General features: G+C 35.6%; 1 protein-coding gene, 1 long non-coding RNA gene and 1 pseudogene across 2 annotated transcripts; all 3 read left to right on the top strand.

Moving 5' to 3' along the window:
* Nucleotides 1-7,574: 7,574 nt before the first annotated feature.
* LOC107953225 (pentatricopeptide repeat-containing protein At1g63330-like) lies at nt 7,575-12,276 on the top strand (annotated as a pseudogene).
* Nucleotides 10,018-12,061, top strand: LOC107955894 (carboxyl-terminal-processing peptidase 2, chloroplastic-like). Its single transcript, XM_016891678.1, has 8 exons — nt 10,018-10,237; nt 10,358-10,391; nt 10,539-10,607; nt 10,839-10,957; nt 11,268-11,343; nt 11,550-11,658; nt 11,761-11,858; nt 11,956-12,061. Exons 1-8 carry the CDS (start codon nt 10,018-10,020, stop codon nt 12,059-12,061), a joined length of 831 nt encoding a protein of 276 aa, XP_016747167.1.
* A 174-nt stretch (nt 12,277-12,450) lies between the features above and the next one.
* LOC107953226 (uncharacterized) lies at nt 12,451-14,026 on the top strand. The gene is made up of 2 exons (XR_001699125.2): nt 12,451-12,979; nt 13,166-14,026. It is a non-coding gene; the product is annotated as an uncharacterized lncRNA (long non-coding RNA).
* Nucleotides 14,027-16,690: the final 2,664 nt, after the last annotated feature.

The following is a 16,690-nucleotide window of genomic DNA, read 5'->3' as shown; positions in this document are numbered from 1 at the left end:
CATATCTCCGTCGAACAAATGAAAATGGTAACGGTTTATTTTAAATGTTGAAAATTATTTAATATTTTTTTATTTATGTAATCTTAATTAATTTTAATTTTTGAATATTATTTAATATTTTTTTCATTTATGTAATTTTAATTAATTTGTATTTTATAATTTTCTATAACAGTCTGTAGATCGGGTGTTACAATGTTATATTCGTAATATGACTAGTCCGCCATCATCGTTGATAGAAAAGTTACTTGAGGGAAACGGGTTTTTGGTACGCGGCCACTATAGGTCGGGGGTGTAAGTTGGACCCAAATCTCATCAGCGCGTTAATAGAGAGTTGGAGACTCGAGACGCACACATTTCATCTTCCATGCGAAGAGTGTACTATCACTTTGGAGGACGTCCAGTTACAATTAGGATTGCTGGTGGATGAGTCCATAGTCACCAGGTCCATTCAATCTGTTGATTGGGAAGCCATATGTTACGATCTTTGGGTGTGATTTCGGATAATATTTACAGAGGTCGGATTGAGATGGGCTGGTTACGAGACACATTCCCAGAGCCGGACTTGTCACGAAACCTCATACATCTAAGGTGACTGTTGAAACTCGTTGATTTTAGAGCAATTGGCAAGCTTAGTTGGGGGTCTGCCGTGTTGGCAACATTGTACCGGGAGATATGCGAGGCGATGCGACCAAATAAAGCCAAAATCAGATATTGTCTATCACTACTACAATAATGGGCTCGGTTTCGCTTTCTATTTTTATGTCCTCGAGTGAACCACCCATATACATTCCCACTCATAACGAGGTAAAAAATTTTACTTGATTTTACAATTATTCCATAGATTTAAAATAAAATTGTATGCTGAAAATTTATTTAATTAGGTGAAACCATCCGGCGAGTTATATTGGAATACCTACTGCTCTTGAAGATATACGACTTCTATTAGACCAACGGTCGGAAGTGCAAGTAAGTATTAAATAAAATATATATACATAAAATAGTCGTTTCATATTTAGTACTTAGTATTTAGTATTTAGTATTATGTATATAACTAATATTTTTATCTCGTTCATATAATTTCAATGGACACCGTACGAGGATCCGGCAATACGAGCAGTAATTCCAGAAGAATTGTTTCAAAATCCAAATATTTGGCATGTTAAGGTCCCATTGGTAAACTATTCTATTGTTGAGATGCACCAGACGGGTAGAGTGTTGCGACAATTTAGATTCCAACAACCAATTCCTGAGGAACCTGAAGTGCTCGATGAGTAGCACAAAATTGACTTACAGCTAACGAATACGAATTGGTTGTTATTCTGGTCGGAATATATCAAAATTTAGGAAAACCAGTACAATCATATACCTGATGGTGAACCAATCATCGTCCCAGAGTTAGCGTGTACCCCGGATTACATGTCAGCGTTTAGGATCCATAGCAAGCCATATTTGCTGTCGAAAGAGCAGAGGCGTCGGCAAATCTGTATGGAAAGGGAACGATGAGACCCTTTAAATCCAAGGAGAATGGATGATGGGATGGGCCCATCAACAGTACCCACACAATCACTGAGCCCAATGCATCAATTGACGACACCCACATCACAGCCCTTTCAGATTATGCTAGGTGCGTATCCTATCCCTTATATGTTTCCTTTTCTTAGTCCTATGGCAGGTTGGAATGCATGGCCCGGTGCATCTCCTTTCCCGATAACTATAACGACTCAATCGATGATATATAAGCCATCGTCGCTGAAAAGATCACACGAGGCACTGTCGGTGAGCTCATCTCTTTACCATTCCACATCGCCTTATGGGATTCAAACACCTCTATCGTGGGTGATGCAAACACCTCCACATTCTTTATTCTACCAAGGTGGGTCATCCTCTCAACACCCACAATCTGAGCAACCATAACCCTCACCAGAGCAACCAAAGAGGAATCTAGCGCGTAATCGTCATCCACCCCCATGTGGCCATGATTCCGACCTGCATGTACCTTGATTTTTTATTCTACCTATATTTGTAGACGTTGTTTCTATATTGTTTCATTTAATAAAAAAGAAGTTGTTTTTAATATTTTGATTGTAAATTAATTTTATATTTTTAATAAAATATAAGTTCATTTGAATAAGGCGGAATAGAAATAATGCAACATCATTTTATTACAGCAATTATCAACTATTTCAGTTTGGACACGATCGAATTGTATGACCTGGGTTCCTACACTATCCACACAAATTTTGTTAGTTCGTTCTTTCCCGGATATCCATATTATTATGTATTCTACTCGAGCAAGGTCAACCTTTCGGTTTGCGACACAATTCTCTATCCGGTAACAGCTTAAACGGAGCAAGCGATATAGACAGCCACTTACGTTCATCTGGGACCGATGGCAATACCTGTCTCTACACATTGTACATGTTTCTATTTTGTATACTTTGTCGACATATTTCATGAGATCCAAACGAAGATTCTAACAAGTTGCAATTGCATGAGTGCATGGATAACGAAGTGCGTCAAACGTCCCACAGTCATAAGTCATATTTATCAAGTGTACACGATATTGCCCGCTGGTAATACATTGGCTTGTTAATTTCTTGCAGTACCTTCCGGGACCATACATGCCTCCCAGCATTTGGCCTTTATAACTCGCTGCTCGCTTTGGAAATAGATCCGCCAAACAAAAATATGTCTCTCGCACAACTGAGGTTATTGGCAGATGACGCATTCCTTTTAAAACATAATTTATGTATTTAGCCAGGTTTGTAGTCATATGATCATATCGTAGGCTTCCGTCATATGCTTGTGTCCACTGTTCAAAATGTATGTAATAGAGGTAGTCTGCACCTTGATCGTTAACTGAACGCAAATTCCCTAACATCTCATGAAAATGGTCCTTATTGATCTCGTACCCTGCCAATATAAGTTGATAACGAAAAATTACATATCAATATTCCATTCAAAATAAATTGAATATTACAACTGAAAGTATATTAATAGAGATTAAATACCCATATTGGTCACTTGTTTTCGTTCAGTCGTAGACCGATACTGCCTGTAGTAGTTGGACGCATATCGATGGTGTGTTCATTCCCATAGTCTTTCATGCCACTCAATTGCGGCTAGTATTCCAGTGCGCCGATCCGATATAACACAGATATCAAGTAGGGGTATACATGCCTCCTTAACCTAGAAAGAAAGAAATCTCAGTCATCAGCTGACTCTCCCAGTGTTATTGCAAATGAAATTTGAAGGATTCTCCTACCGCCATCTTGTGCCATAGCTAGCAATAGCCGATTGGTATATCTACCATATATAAATGTACCGTCAATTTGTACCAATGGCTTGCAGTACACAAATGCATCCTGATATTACTTAAAGCTCTAGAACAGACGTTTGAACACTTGGCATCTACGGAGCAATCGGCCGTTGTAGTACGTAGGGACTGTTTCAAGGTCTGTTATGCAACCTGGGACATACCTCTCTAGCACTTGACACCACTGCCAAACCTCATTATATGAAGCGTCCCACCCACTGTGCATCTTTTCTAGCGCCTTTTACTAAGCTATCCAAGCCTTGTGGTAAGAGAACGTGTACCTCAATTGGCTATGAATACTAGCAATTATGCATGACACAGAAGTCTAGGATCTGCCTTCAACATCAGTAGTATTAAGGTAGCTATCATGCCTAAATCCATCTTAGGATGATCTTGTGAAACACCTATCAACGAAGTAGTTAAATAATGCAACATTAAGTAATAACATTATTATTCAAAACCCTAAACACCCAGTGATACTGTACCGGCAACACAGGTATGTGGACCTTTATATTTTTTTATCTCCACAAGCCTGTCTTTTTCCTAAGAGAATCCATGATTTTCAATGAACATGTACCGTCTTGCACTGCACACTTGGCCTCGAACTTCTCAAATTTGGATTTAACCACATTATAGTTAACCTTGTGATTGATGCTATATTGTTTCAAAGCACCAAGAAAACTATCCTTACTAGAAAACTCCTTACCAACTTCCAAATCACCCTAATCAAATGATGAACTTGTACGGTCACGGGTTCTGTGTGGTAGCTTTAGAAACTCAAACGCATCATCTGCCAATATGTCGACATTATGCATGTAGGCCAGAGGTGAATACGCCCTGAATCGCGGATCTTCTTCTTCTTCATCTGAACCCCGTTCAAAGTCTTCAGGTTCGGATGGAACATGCTCTAGTTTAGAAAATAGAGCAACTTCTACACCATGGGGCCAGGCTCTCGAGGTGGATCCACATCGAACTCATCATCCAACCCACCATGATCTGCAACGTACGAGGTCCTCTCGCCAGTGGACGTTGTAGGGAGTACATCGTCCCTTATTGTGGATGTTTCGTAACGTCCCCAATTAGATGTGGATTGCCAACCACTAGAAGTTGATGTCATTCCTCAATACGTATTTCCAGCATCAAATATCGACCCACCGATGTGTATGTCCCATCCACTAACCGAGTGTGGTGCAGGAGTTGTGTTTTCCATACTGCCACCAAACACAGGCGCTTCCGTGTTCTGCCTCCCACTAACGGAGTCATGTATTCCTCTCGAATAGCAGTTGTTGTTGAAGTTGCAAATGTTTCATTTGGCGATGGAAATTGAACATATATCTCAAGATAGAGTGGCCCACTAGCGAGATGAATATGCACCATCGCCTAAAAGCTACGAACACTTTTGATATCAAATGCATCATATGTCACTGGATTAATCGAAACACAAAATTGATACTTAATAGAAGAAACCCTACTTGGCATAATTCCAAAGATTTTGCGCCTAATTCTTTTACAAAATTCTGTAAAATCTATACTCTGGTTAAAAACCATTCGCGCTGTGTTCTCCGATAAAAAAACAACATCGTTATTGGTGTCACAAACTTCACCATCATAGTAAATAACAGCACTAATACGTTCACTCATCTTCAATTTCTATTCTGCTTAGCCTCTCTAATTTTTCTTGCTATAACTTATGCAACTTGAGAATGATATTTGCCTCGTTTATAGCCTAAAGCCAAGCATGAACTATTGTAGAAAAAGGGCATCCACGTGGGAGCTTTTTTCAGGAATTTTGCTGAAGCATTTTTGATACTATTTGTCCAGAAACGTCTTCTCAAAATTATTTTTTCAGGAACTACTGTAGAAAAAGAGCGTCCATGTGGAAGCTTTTTTCAAAAATTTTGCTGACAGTGCATCCTTCTTGAAGCATTTTTGACACTATTTGTTTAGAAACGTCTTCTTAAAATTATTTTTCAGGGTCAAAATAGTTAATTTTGTTAAAAAAATAAACACAATGTTATTTTTAAAAAAACTAAACCCTAATTTAATTAATTTTAGCCCTAAACCTTAAACCCTAATATAATTTATTTAGAACCCTATAACCCTAATTTAATTAATTTATTTAAACACCATAAATCCTAGTTTAATTTATTTAAAACTCTAATTTTATTTATTTAAACCCCTTAAACCTTAATTTACTTAATTCATTTAAAATTCATAAACCCAAATTTAAATAATTTTTATAAAATGACACTAAATCCTGATTTATTTTAAAAATCAACTAAAACTTTAAACCCTAACCTACTTTAAAAAAATAACCACTAAACCCCAACTTATTTTAGCAAAACCTTAACCCTAAGAACCCTAAAAAATCCTAGGGACTAAACATGCAAATATCTCTAAATATAAAAATCCAGCAAAGTGCGCCCGCTTTGTGCCACGTCAGCAAAACGCGTCTATGTAGGTGCGATTTGCTGAAATGGCACAAAGCACTCCCCTAGGAGCGCGCTTTGATGGATTTTTCCCCCTAAAACGCGGCTACGTAAGCTCGTTTTGCCAGAACTGATCCTTTTCCGTAAATAATTTGTTAATTGGCCCATTTGCGTAATTTTGTTTGGAAATGGGCCTTTTTGGGTAAATGAGTCTATAAACCTATATATTATTATGATTGAAGTATCATTTATGTTCATTTTACTGTTTATGACAATTGAATTTTTTGGAAGTTGTAACTGTCTCTTTTAACGACATCATTCTTAAAATTTGAACCTAAGTTTTCTTGTTTAAAGTGCAATAAGCCTTGTTGTCTACATATTTTTGAATCCATCAAAATAGAGACCTACATATCACTAGATATTACAAATTTCTTGTCAAATAAAAAAAAAATTAAAGGATGCTTACTAATCATTTTGTGTAAATTAGTGACCTGATTTTTCTTTTTATCAATTATTTCGTTACATCATATAAAAAATAAATTCGGGATAATAACTAAAAAACCAAATATAAATATTTAATTGGAGTAAAAAATTCTCTCATTTAAAAAATAAAGAAAAAAAAAATGACAAATAATATATTAAGGCTTCGCAAATAAGAATAGTGACCTGATTTCACTAAATAAACAAATTTAGCATAACAAACAAATAAATAAAACCTTGAAGCCCTAGATAATGGTGAAATTACTTAAATATCTTACCCACACTACTCTCTCACACATAAAAGGGCTTATTCTCATAATTTTTTCACTTTATTCGATTAAATGTTCACCCTTATATCGAAGAGTGATGTGATATTTAAAAAATAGGTATAAAAAAAATTTAGCCTTTAACATTTATATTTGATATCAATTTAATCATAATTTTATAAAATTAACCATCAAAATTTAGAAATTGTCTCTTTTGATCATCAAAATTTATCTTCCGCTTCTCCTACCGCCACTACTATTGTTGCCTTCACTTCCACCTCAAAATTAAAAGAAAATTTAAATTATGGATAATAACTTAAAATCTAAATCTAAATATTTAATTTTGACAAAAAATAGATAAAAATAATAATATATTAAGGCTTCTACAAATAAGATCAGTGATATACTTTGCTTATTATCAATAATTTCATTAGATCATATAAAAAAAATTAAATTCATGATAGCAACTAAAAAACCAAATATAAATATTTAATTAGAGTAAAAAATTTTCTCAATAGAAAAAATGCAAGAAAAAAATAGATAACAAATAATATATTTAGGCTTTTATAAATATGATCAGTGGCCTGATTTCGTTAAATAAGCAAACTTAGTAGAACAAACAAATAAACAAAACTCCGAAGCACAGATAATGGTGAAATTATTTAAATATCCTACCCACATTAGTTTCCCTCAAATTTTGTTCTTTCACACATAAAAGAGTTTATTTTCAAAATATTTTCACTCGGTCCAATTAAACACTTAATCTAAAGAGGAGGAGTAATATTCAAAAAATAAATATAATAATAAATTTAACCATTAATATTTACGTAGTAAATCAATTTAATCATAATTTTAAAAAATTAAACTTTAAATTTTAGAAATAATCTCAATTTAATTGTGAGAATTTATCTTCCGCTTCTCTTACTGCCACTGCCATTGTTGCCTTCACTTACGTATCAAAATTAAAAAATTTTACATTCTGGATAATAACTTAAAATCCAAATATAAATATTTAATTTTGAAAAAAAAACAAAAAATATATTAAAACTTATGCAAATAAGATCAGCGAGCAAGGAGCACAAACAAACAAACAAACAAACAAAACCCACCCTACTCTCCCTCCAAGTTTGGAGCACAAACAAACAAACAATTTTAGAGCCTTTAAACGGAGTATAGTATTCTTCTGCTAGTTCAGCCGCCGCCGCCGCCGCCGCCATTTATGGGGTTTCTTTTCAAAGCTCAGCTCTTGTTTTCCCTGTAATTGCAACATATGGGTAGGCTTCTTGCTTCAGTTGTTAATGGTGGAAGGAACCTTTCTAAGTTCCACTCGTCTTTTTCACCTTATTTTAATTACATTTCTACCCACATAGAAGCTTTAAGTGAGAATTCAATGTCTGTAAGGGGAAATCGAAAACCGTATCCTCGCTTCAATAATGTTTATGATGCTCTGGCTTTGTTTTACAAGATGATTGAGGAGCACCCGAAGCCTTCCATTGTTGAATTCACTAAATTATTAAGAGCCATTTTTAGAATGAAACGTTATGCCACTGTTGTTTCTCTGTGTAGGCAAATGGAATTGTCGGGAGTTTCCCATAATGATTATTCTTTCAACATCTTGATTAATTGCTTTTGTCGACTTGATCGAATTGATTCTGGGTTTTCTGTTTTGGGCAAAATGTTGAAGCTAGGTGTTAAACCTGATGTTGTTACTTTTTCCACTCTGATTAGGGGACTTTGTAATCAAAGTAAGATTTTTGAGGCTGCGAGTTTGTTTGATGAATTGTTTGAGAAAGGGTATCAACCTGATTTAATTGTTTACACTACAGTACTGGATGGGGTGTGTAAAACTGGGAATACTGATGGCTATTAGGTATCTAAGGATGACGGAAGAAAGAGGTTTTGAACCTGATGTTATAGCATATAGCACTGTCCTTGACTGTCTTTGTAAGAAGGGCTTGCTAAAGGAGGCTCATGATCTCTTCTTCGAAATGATAAAAAAAGGCAGTAAGCCTAATGTCGTCACATATAGTATATTGATCGATGCGCTTTGCAAGCAGGGAATGATATCCAAAGCCGAAGATATTGTTGGCATAATGACAAAGCAAGGCATTAAGCCTAATGTTGTCACATATAGCATATTGATCGATGCTCTTTGTAAGAAAGGAATGATTTCTAAAGCCGAAAATATCGTCGGCACTATGACAAAGCAAGGCATTAAGCTTGATGTTGTCACATATAGTATATTCATAGATACTCTTTGCAAGATGGGGGAGGTTTCTAAAGCCGAAGTTGTTGTTGACGCGATGAGAAAGCAAGGCATCGAACCTACTGTTGTCACGTATAGTACATTGATAGATTCGCTTTGCAAGAATGGTATGGTTTCTGAAGCTGAATTTATTGTTGGCACGATGAGAAAGCAAGGTGTTGAACCTAATGTTATCACGTATAATATATTGATGGATTCTCTTTGCAAGATTAGTATGGTTTCTGAAGCTGAAGATATTTTTGGCAGAATGAGAAAGCAAGGCATTGAGCCTGATGTTGTCACATACAACACTCTGATGCAAGGTATGTTTCAGTTAAGGAGAGTTTCAAATGCATATGAACTTTGGAGAAAGATGCTTGCTTCTGCACAAGTTCCAAATCTGGTGACCTATTCGATTTTTCTGGATGGTTTATGCAAAAATGGGAAACTTGAAATGGCATTGAAAGTTTTTCAAGATATGTGGAATAGTGGGTTGCAACTCGATACCATCTTTTATACCATCCTAATTGATGGCTTGTGCAAAGCTGGGCATATCGAAGTTGCAAAGGAATTATTTTGTCAACTCTCAGTCAGTGATCTAAAACCCACTGTATACACATATTGCATAATGATTAATGGATTGTGTAAAGAGGGATTGCCAGATGAAGCATACCGGTTGTTTAAGAGCATGGGAGATAATGATTGTTTGCCTAACAGTTGCTGTTATAATGTAATGATCCGGGGATTTTTTCGAAATGACTATACCTCAAAGGCAACACAACTTCTTACAGAAATGGTCGGTAAGGGCTTTTCGGCTTCCAACTTATTTTTGGATCACATCTTACAATCTGGTGAATCTATCTTGATCTGAAATGTTTCACATGATTGTCACTTGCAAATTTGAATCAGTTTGTTCATAAACACTTGTATATAATCAGTTTAGTTGATGATGTACTTTGAAGATTAAGGATGAATGAAACAAATCTTATACACCATGATTCACTTCTCAGACGCATGGAAAAGCTATTCTGGGACATAATCTTTTTCATTTGAAATCAAGCCTAAAATTTCATACAAATATAGTCTAAGTTTTGCTCATTTATTGCAGAAAACTACATATTGTTGTTGGTAATGGCTGATTAATATATCATGCCATGATTTGTAATGCTCATCTACATTAAAACACATTATTTCAACTTACATATCTATTTATAGTGAGCATATTTCGTGACACCCCGGGCTCTACGTCGAAGGCTTAACTTTGCTGGCTGCCTTAATCCAATGTATCAGACAGATAAACAGCAAAAACCACAAGTATATCAAACTTTGCAGCTTCACGATCGCTTCATATCAGACGATTCACACTCCAGCATAGGCCTGCCATCGGACGAAGAACAAGACTGGGGAACAGAGAATGACATGCTGCTAATACTTTGCCTCTTTGATACTGAAGACTCGGCCGATGAGCGCAAGTCTTCTTCTCCTCTAGAGGTCCCTGCTTGTTTGTTGTGATTATTCGGTTTATCCACAGGCAACCTTTCTTCTTCCACACTTTTTGCTCTCTTCCTATGCAATTAACCATTATTGCCATTTTGAAATGATGGAAACCTTTGATCATTAGATGAATATGTCTATGATGCAGCAGAGAGATTGCAGTAAGCGTGTTACTATCGGTGAAGATATATCTATTCAGCAGAGAGCCGTATATAGATCTTTCATTCCGTTTTCTTTGCTAATGCGTCGATTTATACATTCTTTTTCAGTTGTTTACTGTTATGCTTGTCTTTTTAACTAAACTACAGGGGACCAGAAGGAAGTTCTGTGGAATTAACAGTTCAAACCGGACCCGAAATAAAGCACTTAGCTCTCACGTAAGTTAAGTGTTTCATTTGAATATCTTATGAAGTATTTGAACTTGATATATTAGTAACTATATCCAAAGTTCTACCAATATTAATTAATTCGGCATTCGAAAATATGCTATTGTTATTATGCATTCCAAATTAGATGAGGTAGAATATGAGAATTTGTATTTTGTCATTCTTTTATACCTCTTTTGTGAGAGATTTAAGATTGACCCATCTGCGATTGCAACTTTCTAGGCAAGCAAAGATTTCACTGAATCCTGTAAAATCAAGGCTATGCGAAGTTCCTGGTTCGGAAAAGAACTACCCCAAAATCGGTTATATTAAGCTAACATCATTCAACCAAAAGGCTTCTGGTAAGTGGAGATATTGACTGCAAATACTCTTTCTATTTTTTGAAGATATGGACTAAGCCATGAAATCATATATCCTATAGTTTCTTAGGAGTCCATTCACACAATAAACTTTCGAGTTCGTCTCTTTGTATAAACAACCTCCTTTTGTTTTCTTCATCTTTTTGTGCATTTTTGTTTTCATCTTTCTAGTTCGGTTGTGCCTCTTTTTAGCCTCGTTAGCATCTTTCCGAGGGGATTCTCGGAGATACCCTTCCCATCCTTCTCTAGTTTATATATAGGGTATTATCCTAAAAAATTGCATTTACTGTAGCTTCTGTCAAGGAAGTGATCAATACTTTAAGGAGTAATAGCGTTAATGCCTTTGTGTTGGACCTTCGTGATAATAGGTGATTAGTTTTTGACATGATCTGTTTTAAACTCGCCCTTAAGACAGATTTTTCTAGAAGATTCAATTTGCTGTAGTGGTGGCTTTCACCCAAAGGAATCGAAACCGCCAAGATTTGGTAAGTTAAAGCCATTGAAATTAAAAATTTCTTTTATCCATGTCAAGTTTCATAGCACAAGTTATCATCATTTTTTTTTTGTGGAACAGGTTAGACAAGGGCGTGATTGTGTATATTTGTGATAATCATGGAGTTCGAGATATATACGACACGGATGGAAGCTCAGCAATTGCAGCTTCAGAACCCCTAGCTGTACTGGTAAGCTCGGTTTAAACAAAAGGACTTCATTTCTTACTGTTACAATGTCAAATCTATTTCTGTATGTCAGATCATGGTTTCCGTTACCCGAATTTCCATTAGGTGAACATGGATACTGCAAGTGCAAGTGAAATTTTAACTGGTGCATTGAAAGATAATAAGCGTGCAGTATTGTTTGGAGAACTGACATACGGCAAAGGGTAATTTACACTTTGTTTACTACAGTTTATATACAAGCATATTATCTTCCTATATCCTTGTAGATCCTAACTAGAGTGATCCGTTCCACACCTGCAGCAAGATCCAATCGGTTTTTCAGCTATCTGATGGCTCCAGATTGGCTGTTACCGTATCTCATTATGAGACACCTGCAAACAACAATATCAACAAGGTTTACTTCTGAGCTCTGTGCGTCTCTCTAGCTCTTTCCTCACGACCCTTGTTTCATCTGTTACTGGGATAAGGGAAAAAGATCATCCATGCCAAGGTTTGAATCCGTCTTGTTACCAGGTCACCTTTTAAGGATCGTTGTATAACCAACTGATTGAACCGAGTTTTCAGGTTTTTACTGGTATTTTACTTTGTCTTGGTATTAGAAAGAGATTCAATTGGTTGTGATTTGTATTTCTTTACTTGAATGTTTTACCAATCACGAAGAGGAATTAGAGTTTTGAAACAAACATTAAGGGGGGAAAGAACAAAACAAAACATTGAAACATAGTAAAGGCAGTTTACAGTTACGAAAAAGATTATAGAAAGTGAAAACTAATAAAAGAGAGTTCAATGCTTACTTGTTTGAGGAACAAGGAGACTGAATTGAAATGCTTGAAACTGGGCTATTCATTTATTGCAAATCCGAAGCAAAACCAAAGGGTCCAAACATAACCACAAACCAAAATAAAACAAACCAAAACAACAAGCCCAGGTTGGTCGACTATCTATTCAACAGAGGCATAATAGACATCAACATTTCCAAGCTTATCTACTTTCCTTTTCCTCTGGTGTTCAGCAACCAAAGAAACTGAAACAACGCTCCCTGTATCTCTGATTCCAACAGATCGTTTCCCACAACTTTGTTGATGGTGACTCCCAAGCGTCAAGTCCCTTCCTGTTGCTGATGTCATGAAACCCAACAGTCGATCCTCATCCCTAACCCTTAAGACTCCAAAACCCTTGAGCTTCCTCCCACCTTTTTTATCCCCACTGTTTCAAATTAGTCATCTGCGACAACTCTTGCAAACCCCCTTTCTCCGTCCACCAATAGAGCCCAACGATCCCTTTCCACTGCCATCAAAGCAAAATTTGGCACACCTCCGCTCAGGTAAACACTTTCCCCTCTTCTCAAACCTTTTTTTTGCTAATAAATAGGCCATTGTGTTTCCATCTTGAGGCACATGCCCAAATAGACATTGATTAAAAACCTTGCTTTCAATTTAATATCACTGATATAAGCCCGTATGACCAATTCATCATGCTAAAGGGAATTAATCTTTCGAATCACTGTTAGGACATCACCTTCCAAAACCACCTCTTGTAATCCAAGATCCAACCCCAAATGACTATGCAGAGACATGCAAGAGCCTCCGTAGCAAACGCCAAAGATATATGCTCATTTAACATTGCTTGAGAACCAATTACATGGCACTGTCGATCTCTGACAACTATCTATGTGCATGACTTCTTAGCTTGTTCATGAAAAGCAGCACCAAAATTAATCTTCAAACAATGCTGATCCGGAGGCTTCCATCTCTCATCCCTGATCTGTTGATAAGTGATAAAAGTAACATATTTTAATCCCGTTCTTAATGTGTTTTTGGATGATTATTTATGTAAATAGGTGAATTTTATGCTCCTAATCGTTTGGATTCATGTTTCTATACTTATAAGAGCATTTAGGAGTGAAAGGAGCGAAAAACTAGCGAAAATTGGACAAATAGAGTTGTTTTCAAGAGCCGCACGGCTTGGATCTTCCCACACGGGCTGGACACACGGTCATGTGTCAAACCGTGTCGATTTCACAACTTGCATCCCAAATGTGCAAAAAAAAACGTAATTTTTAAATTTTTTGAGCATTCTAAAGTCTATTAATACCAAATAGAAGAAGAAAATAAAGAGTCATAAGAAAATATAAATGAAAACAACTTGAATAACACCATTAGAGCCAACTCTGAAGTGAATTTCCATCAAGATTGAGTACTTCCTTTTAATTTCTTTTGAAGTTTTTATGAGTTTCTTTATTTCTTATGGTTATTCTGACTTTTCGATATTTTAATTCACAATTATGAACTAATTCTCTAGATATCTAGGGAAGATAAAACATATGATGAATTTTATTATCTAATTTCTGTTTTATGCAATAAATACTTAATTCTTGTTCTCAATTATGAGTGCTTATTTCTTGTTTTAATATTTTCGGGATATTAATTAATGTTTAATGTGCTTAATCAGAGGAGCAAAAGTCCATGTTTAAGAGTAGCTCTAGCATAGGGAATCTATAAATCGAGTTAATGCGATAATAGAGGTTTTAATTAGAAAGAAATTTCAATTAATCAGTCTAGAGTCAATTGCTCTTATCTCGAAAGAGATATTAGCATAATTTAGGGATTTATACAGATCAAGATACCAAGTAAATAAATCGTTTAATTCAGATTCATAATAATAGATTAAGTCTAGGTGGATTTTTTTCCTAGGTATTGTCTCTCCCATTGGTTATTATTCGATTATTTTCTTGATTTATTCTCTGTTGAGATCTTAATTAAATTAGTTAAGTAATTTTAGCTTAAAACCCATCACTCCAAATTATCGGCTAAATAGTAAGAAAACGCTAATTACTAATACTTTTAGTCCTCGTGGATACAATATCTCTACTCATCATAACTATACTATTTATCAATAGGTGCACTTGCCTTTGTCGTATTTTTAGTTAGTAACCTGACACACATCATCTGTCGAAAAAGTAATTTTTCTTGCAACGCATCCAATTCTTTGATATAGGACTCTACCTTGTATATTGTATCCTAGATTGAGACAATAACATCATCATGAACTGTTCTATTCTTTGCATTCCATATGAACCACAATGAGCACACTACCTTTCTGTATATATTTAAATGAGATACCTTCAAAATATGTATTAGCCAACCCTATAAAAAAGCATTTGAAAAATCACTATGTCGTACAGTATGCAGTTCTTTCCAAATATCATTCACAGATAGGCAGACTCGAAAAATATGCTCCAAAGTTTCAATACCAACCAAACACTTGGGACACTGTTGAATTCCGCAATTTCCTGTTGTACAGGTTATAGAAACTAGGAATAAAATTATGGAAAATCCTCCAAGCTGTAATTTTTATTTTCTTAGGTAGCTTAAGTTTCCATAATTTATTGTGAAAAAGTTTCTAATTTCTATTATTCCCAATTGAAGTAAATGTAATAAGTAACATGCAACCATTCCGAACGGTAAAGTCACTTGAAGCTTCATTCCCCTAAACCACTGAATCTTCATACGAGTTCTGAGCAAGGGGAATACACAACACCTTATCTGCAATTTCACTGCCCAGTAACCGGGTAATTTTCTGTTCATCCCCTTGCCTATTTTGGTGGTTAATCAGCTCCGATACAAACATAATGGATGATTTTTCCTCATTATTTTGTATTATTCGTTCTGGCATCCCTGGAATCCAAACATCCTCCCAAATTCTTATATTGGATTCAATTCCTACACACCAACTTAAGCCCAAATTAAGTAACCTCTTCGCAACACAAATATTCTTCTAAGTATAATATTAAACTTGCACTCATAAAGTCTGTATGCGAATAATATTTTGCTTTAAGAGCTCGCGCTAACAACGAATTCAGATTTTTTATCAACCTCCATCATTGCTTTGCTAACATAGCGACATTAAATTTTGCCAAAATTTTTAACCCCAAACCCCTATTTTCTTTAAAATCACATAATTTTGACCACTCACACTAGTGAAATCCCCTTCGACCCTTATGATTTTTCCACCAAAATTGACTAATAGTACTCTTCAGTTCAGAGCAAAAAGAGGCTAGTAACAAAAAGCCCTTGTGACAAAGGTCGAACACACCAGCTCTCAATCCGGCACCTTATACGGTCCTTCAATAATTGAAAAGATCTTGTTTTGTTTCACCCCACCATATTAGGTAGCCTTAGATATCGCTCGGGCTCAGAAGAGGTCATAACACCCAAACAATTCGATATTCGTTCCTTATTAATCTAATCAACACTTGAGCTAAAATTAATAACTGATTTATCGAAATTAACAAATTGCCCTGAGGAATTCTCACACTCCTCCAAATTTTATTTTAACACCAAAGCTCCCCCAACTGTGGCCTCCCCAAATAATATACAATCGTCAACAAATAATAAGTGGGATATTTGTGGCCCCTCTCGACTAATTTTCGCTCCCCTTACTAAATTATCTTGGACTGCCATTCGCATAAGGGAAGACAACCCTTCACAACACATAAGAAAAAGATACGAGCTAAGGGGATCTCATTGTCTAAGCCTCATTCTAGAAGAAAAATTATGACCCACCTCACCATTCAAAATCACAAAGTAGGAGACAAAATTAATATAATGAATGATAAAATCCACCCATGTTTTAGAAAACTCATTCTCAACATAATTCTTTCCAAGAAACTCCATTCCACTTTGGCATAAGTCTTACTCATATCCAACTTTAGAGCAAAGTGCCCTTTCTTCTCATTCTTCTTCCTTCTATACACATTAAGAATTTCATACGCAAGTAGGATATTATTTGTAACCAGACTACCAGGAACAAATGCACTTTGCGCCTCATCCACACACAAATTCAACCCTTTTTCAAATCCATTAACCATATTTTTCGAAATGATTTTATATAGAACGAGCTTAAACTAATAGGACAAAACTGTTGTATGCTTGTAGGGTTCGTAAATTTAGGAATAAGAACAATGTACGTTTTATTAATATTGGTTAGGGACATACCTCCATTCAAAATTCCAAGATAATAATCTTCAATATTT

This window comes from Gossypium hirsutum, chromosome A07 (assembly GCF_007990345.1).
Source record: "Gossypium hirsutum isolate 1008001.06 chromosome A07, Gossypium_hirsutum_v2.1, whole genome shotgun sequence".
In the NCBI taxonomy this organism is placed as follows: Eukaryota; Viridiplantae; Streptophyta; class Magnoliopsida; order Malvales; family Malvaceae; genus Gossypium; species Gossypium hirsutum.
The sequence above is the reverse complement of the archived record's forward strand: the minus strand, read 5'-3'. Positions and strand labels throughout refer to the sequence as shown.

Excerpts from the sequence above, each read along its gene's own strand:
- LOC107955894 (XM_016891678.1), top strand. The coding sequence starts at position 10,018 with ATGTATCAGACAGATAAACAGCAAAAACCACAAGTATATCAAACTTTG. Across the intron at positions 10,608-10,838 it reads ATAAAGCACTTAGCTCTCAC|GCAAGCAAAGATTTCACTGA; the intron begins GTAAGTTAAGTG and ends GCAACTTTCTAG. Across the intron at positions 11,659-11,760 it reads CAGAACCCCTAGCTGTACTG|GTGAACATGGATACTGCAAG; the intron begins GTAAGCTCGGTT and ends AATTTCCATTAG.